General features: G+C 44.4%; 1 protein-coding gene across 1 annotated transcript in view; it reads right to left on the bottom strand.

Annotated features, from left to right (window-relative positions):
- The window catches only part of RFC2 (replication factor C subunit 2), an 11,417-nt gene that overhangs the window by 4,533 nt on the left and 1,113 nt on the right, over window positions 1-5,771 (bottom strand). The window contains exons 2-9 of the mRNA XM_019545299.1: window positions 5,680-5,767; window positions 4,806-4,847; window positions 4,305-4,411; window positions 3,570-3,671; window positions 2,810-2,910; window positions 1,590-1,747; window positions 1,177-1,242; window positions 481-561 (exon numbers count right to left, since the gene is read on the bottom strand). Of these exons, the coding sequence (XP_019400844.1) occupies window positions 481-561; window positions 1,177-1,242; window positions 1,590-1,747; window positions 2,810-2,910; window positions 3,570-3,671; window positions 4,305-4,411; window positions 4,806-4,847; window positions 5,680-5,767 (745 nt within the window). The remainder of the gene's footprint in view (window positions 1-480; window positions 562-1,176; window positions 1,243-1,589; window positions 1,748-2,809; window positions 2,911-3,569; window positions 3,672-4,304; window positions 4,412-4,805; window positions 4,848-5,679; window positions 5,768-5,771) is intronic.

Raw genomic sequence — 5,771 nt, forward strand, 5'->3', positions numbered from 1 at the left:
AGTGGCAACAATGCGCATTAGCGCTGAGAAAATGGTAGTGGTGCACTTTTGAACTAAGACACATCGGAGAAGTTTTGGTTCAAAAGCACATTGCCGCCACTTTCCACACTGACACGCGTTTTGCTGCTTATACAACTGCACGTGACACAGCACAGTGTGCATCAGCTCACGTGTGGAACAGACTCTGTTAATCGAGTCTGCTCCAACCTGCTGCATATCTGGTGCATCACGGGACAAAAAGGTACGTGTATAAATACCCTTAGATCCAATTGGTAGCAGGGATGCCTTTCAGCGTAGAAGTCTGGACAGTACATGCATCCCTGTGCATTAAGCTTACTTGCATGAAAACATTTCAGTAGGAGGCTTTTTACCTTTGTCTTGGACAAGCAGCAAAGCAAAGTGGAAGTTTTGCACAAACAAAAACCCAACCGACCAACCAAACATGCTGTAGAGGAAGTGACTGAGAATAGACATCCAAACCTTGTATGCTTCATCAATGTTTGCATTCACACAGTGCTGTATCATTTCTTTCACCAGCAGAGGGTGTGGCTCATCACACACCTGTACCAAAAGAGGAATCAGGAGTTCAAGAGACTCCAATGCACGCTTTCCCTTCCTGCTCAGAAAAACCCAGAATAATTTAAAAAAGGCTTTTATTCAGCTCAAGTATCTCATCTGAGGGCACCATCTAATAAAGGCCCAACTCACTACTACTTTTAACTGACTGATATTTCTGATAATGTGACTTACCTAACACTATCAGACTTAATATCTTGGCCTGAAAAGAACCAACATATCACTAATGAACATTGTAACAGTCCTGGTAACAGTATACTCGAGACTTGCTTTCTGTTATAAAGCCAAAGATCTCAAAATTCAGCAAACATTCTGAAGTACCATATTCTTCTTACAGCATTAGTGGGGAAACTTTGTACTCTAGCCATCTTCTCAAACAGCGCATGCATTTATTTAACGTAGTTAATATTAGATATGCAAAACTACCTAAAAATCTGACAAAGGAATCTCAAAACTTGAGAGCGTCTGATGTGTCATAGCAGATTTCTACTGCCGTGTTCTACGTTGGTAGGATGGGTTGATATCAGATGCACAGTACATTTCCTTGCAGCACAGTCCCATTTGCATAGCAATGGTGAGCAATCACATGTAGCTACTAACCTTAAAAACATTCTCGCTGTTAATAAAGCCAAATCCGGAATAGGTGGACTGCAAGTTGTTTAAGGCCTGCAATTAGTAAGAACATTTCCATTACTTTGAGGTGTTCCACCTCTAGCCTGCCCCCTCCTCAGAGTCAAATACCGATTTATTTTTGGGGACAACTGCCACTGTTATGGGTAAACACCATGATTTGGACAAACTGTTTCCTCTGCAGGTCATCCTTCAGTTGCCACAAGTGAATTATCAAGGAGATTAGCTCAGTTCTCTAGTGGATCTAACCATGCAGGCTAGTGACCCGAGTACTGAAGATGACCTCAATTCTTTATTGACTGGAACCTAAAGCATACAAGGCCAAATTCAAAGTTTCATAGTTTCAGCAAGGAGGCCTATTTCTAACCGAGGTGTTTCTCTACCTGTCTCATATCTCCTTGTGCTGTGAATATAATGGCTTCCAGTCCATCATCTGCATATGGCACATTCTCTTTCTCTACAATTTTCATTAACCTGGCAAGGATCTGTGCATCCGTCAGCTTGGTGTAGCGCAGCACTGCACAGCGAGACTGGATCGGCTCTGAGGGAAGAGAGTCACACATTTAGGGGAAAGGTAGCTAGGAAGTTTCTGCCCAACCCCTCACTCCACTTCTCCTCACAGGAAAATTTCCCTGATGTAGCTCAGCCCCAAGAAAGCTGGCAGGGAATGGTGTCTACTATGGCTTCTTCTAAGGCAAGTTTAAAACATCAGTTGTGATGCATCTGGCTTGTGACAAACTAATCTAAAAATTGAATTTTGTTCTGCTGGTCACCTGAAATGTTCGCAAGTGTCCAAAATGTGAAAGACCCTCACTTTTGTTTATCCTGTTATTTAATTGCCCCAGAAGAAGTTTAATAGTATCCTATACGGCCCAAAAGACAAATGTAATTAAACTTGTAACTCTGAGAACCTTGGTGTCACAGGAAATAGGACAATGAGAATAAGAAACAAAACAAACCAAGAAAAGGGTATATTTTACAAGAATATCCATCTAAATGTTGATACAATGTAATTCTGCTTTGCTAAGAAGGTTAAGAACATAACAAGTACAAACTGAGTCAGACCCATGGCCTATGTACCCGAGTAGCTTGTTTCTGGCTGCGGGAAGTAATAGATGTGTTGGAGGGAAACTATTTGAATGGGGCATATCTTGAGTGAGCCACCCCTCGTACCATCAGCCATCATTGGTTTAGGAATGTCAGATGACAAAATACTTTTAAATCTTTAGGGCAGTCGGTTAGAAATAAAATATCAGGGCAGAGATTGTACCCTAACCAGAGTGTGTTCACAGCTTTTGTTAATGTGGTGCCTCGTCTTTCAGACATGCTACATACCAGCTGCTTGTTGGAAAGCCCGACTTTTCTTCCTTTTTTTTTTTTTTTTTTAAATGATCACATCAAGCTCCATAGTTCTTGACTAAAGCAACAAAAGGGAGAGGTTGGGGTTTCATGTTTATACTCTACAGCAAAGAACTTGGTGATTTAAATTGTGGAAAACTTTGATCTCCAAGCCCTATCATCACATGCTACATAGGAGGAAGTTAATGGTCAGCATGGAAGTAGTTTAAAAAGAGGACCATCTAAAGACGAGCAGCTTTTTTACCTATGATCTTATCAGAGGCGTTGCATGCCAGTGCAAAGCGAGTGGTTTTAGAATAAATTTCCATTGTTCTTCTCAAGGCTTGCTGGGCTCCATCTGTCATGCTGAGGAAAAAAAAAAAAAGAGGCAGTTGGGGTCTATTTTACCCTTCACTGACTTCCAGTTGCAATCGAATTGCTTATACAGCCTTCAGAGTCTGTTTGTTAGCTCACACCTTGCAAACGATTTGGTCTTGTGGTTGGACAACATGTAAACTGATGTAGCTTTATCTAGACAATCAGACGTGACCAAGTCACCCTGCATTACAAGCAGAATACATACAATTGAAGCACAGCTTAAAGAAACCCATTCATGTTTAGAAGAACAATCATTTTTGGCCATAAACGGATAGGTACGAGTCTCCCTGGCAGCCAGCTTCATCCTTTGTTGCTAACAAAATGGTTCAAAGCTGCAATGACCCCCCTCTTTCCAGATGAGAGCTTAGAAATAGCCAGTAAATTGGATGCTATTTCACATCCCACTGAATCTTTAAGTGCTCCATTCAGATAGTCGCCATCTCCTCTGCAATAAGATGGCCCTGAGAGATGAGTCCTTTCAGACAACTGCTAAACAGACCATTATTCACAACAAGTAATTTTTGAGAGGCCAATAAAAATATCATAAAAATATAAGGATGCTTGCAATAGGAGCTCTGTATTTTAATGCAAGTCGAAATTCTGTAGAACACTTCCGAGGAGCTGAAATCAGGAGAAAAACACCGTACCTGTCGGCTTCATCCAGAATGATTATCTTATGCCGACCTTTTGGAAGCGTGACCTTCTGCTGAGCAAACATCTTAATTTTGTTCCTCACAACATCGATGCCCCTGAAACAATAATTAAAGCAGTTGAACGTTCACCCAGACTTGCTTCTGGCTTCCTACACCATTTAAGGAAACCAACTTGACAGACTCCTTTTCCCCGTCACTAACCAGGCGCTTTTGTTGGACAGAAAAATATCGAGTGATTTTTCTTGGAAACAAAATTACATTGTCTTCCAGTGCTCAGTTTAGAGAGACAAGATTCATGGTTCGGCAGCTGCTCAATAATGAACATTAATAAAGGCAGCACAATATGCTGCACTCAGAATCATAGAGAAGCACGGCTGAAGGGGACCTCCAGAGACCATGTAGTCCAACTCCCTCCCTGCCCGTGGCAGGATCATCCCTATCCAAGCCATCCTGTGCGCTCACAGCACTCTCCATCCATCATCTTAAAGCACCTGTGCATCTGAGGAAGCTCAGTGCTGCAACATCTCACTTGTAAGCATCTGATTTCCAAAGTAAAATACCGACCCCCTTGTTAAAGACATCTTCGTGCCTCAAGACGGGGTCCCATACAGCCACTATGCTGAATGGGGAGCAGTCAGGAGTTAAAGCAATGACTTGGGATAAAGGTGTCTTAGATCCCATCCCTTTCCAAGGTTTACGTGCCTTGATCAGGACTCTGCTTTCACTCACCTATCATTTGAGGCATTCAGTTCCAGAACAGCATCTTTTAATGCAGGACCGAGAAGTGCACGAGCCAAACAGAGGATACTGGTGGTCTTGCCAGTTCCTGGAGGACCCTATGAAAAGCAATGGCTGATAAAGGTGATGCCTGAAAATGGTTGGATGGTCTCCATTAGCAGGAACAGGATCACAAGAATTGCCAAAGGGAAAAACTAGACTGGGAGGTCACCTACTCCAGGATCCTGTCTCCATCAACAGCAGTGAATAACAGGCATCTGGCAGCCAGGTGCCAGAATAATGCCCAGCAGGGCTGGTTTCTTCCTTGAAGCCAGAAGCTAGCTAAGGACACTGCTGACAGAAGAACAGATTAAAGACAAACTTCATCCTTGGCTATAGACTAAGCTCACTTGTTAACATCTTCAGCGCATCTGTACATCTAGTAAAAGACAATGTTTGACCAGAAAGCACAGCAAGAAGGAACAGGGTACGAGGCAAAAAACAAATACTTACGGCAATTATTATATTGGGTACATTTCCCTCCCTTGCAAAGACCTAGGGAGAGGGCAGAATTGGTTACTTGCAAGGAAAAAAACCCCTTTGAAAATCTGTAGTTTTGATGTTCTCCTGTTTTTCAGGACAAGAACAAAGAACTCAGTTGTTACATCACTTCCCTGTTTCTTTCTCATTTTTTCCCTTCTTTCTTTCTTTCATCCTTTGTATGCCACATCCTGGAGTACTCATTTGGTCTGAGGCTGTTAGTACCCTTGCATTCATCTTTAAAGGGATGCTGACAGTCAGTCCCTAGCAAATCCACGACTAGGGACTCTGCTACAGGTTCAAATTAAACCTGGATAGAAACCAGATATAGAGTGGTTACCGTTTTCAAGCACTAACTTTATAGCTGGTTCGCCTTTTTACAGCTAGACTGCCATTTTGACCGTGTCTGCGCGTGGCCAGTCTAAACTTATGGTGCGATTACCCAGCTAATCGTGTAGTGCATGTGAGGTGTAGCTCCTGCCCAAGCCCCCCACCCCGGGCTCCAGCTGCGCTCGTGGGTTTCCTCCTTTACGGTGGACACAGGGTCCTCGCTCAAACTCGGGACGAGCCGAACGACGCTTGCAGAAAGGTCCCCGTCACTCACCCGCGCACTGGTTGGGTGCTTGGCTGAGCCGCCGGGCAAGGGCGACTGGCGCGTCGAGGTGGTTCGCTTTAAACCGCAGAGGCGCGGGGCTGTTTTATAGGCAGGTCCCTTTGCCAGTTGATCCCACCTGAAATTGTGACCCAGCTACGCCCTTCCCCCGACTCCCAGCACCAAGGTGGATCAAGCGACCCCACCAAGTGAACCGGCAGTAGCTTGTCCCCATGGCTGCCGGCCCCCCCGCACCTGCAGGCGGCTCACGGTGTCCTCGTTGCCCACGATCTCCGCCAGCGTCTGCGGCCGGTACTTCTCCACCCTGCGGAGACAGCGCGGCCGGG

The sequence above is a fragment of the Crocodylus porosus genome, unplaced genomic scaffold (genome assembly GCF_001723895.1).
Source record: "Crocodylus porosus isolate Cpor-Errol unplaced genomic scaffold, CroPor_comp1, whole genome shotgun sequence".
Taxonomy (NCBI): Eukaryota; Metazoa; Chordata; order Crocodylia; family Crocodylidae; genus Crocodylus; species Crocodylus porosus.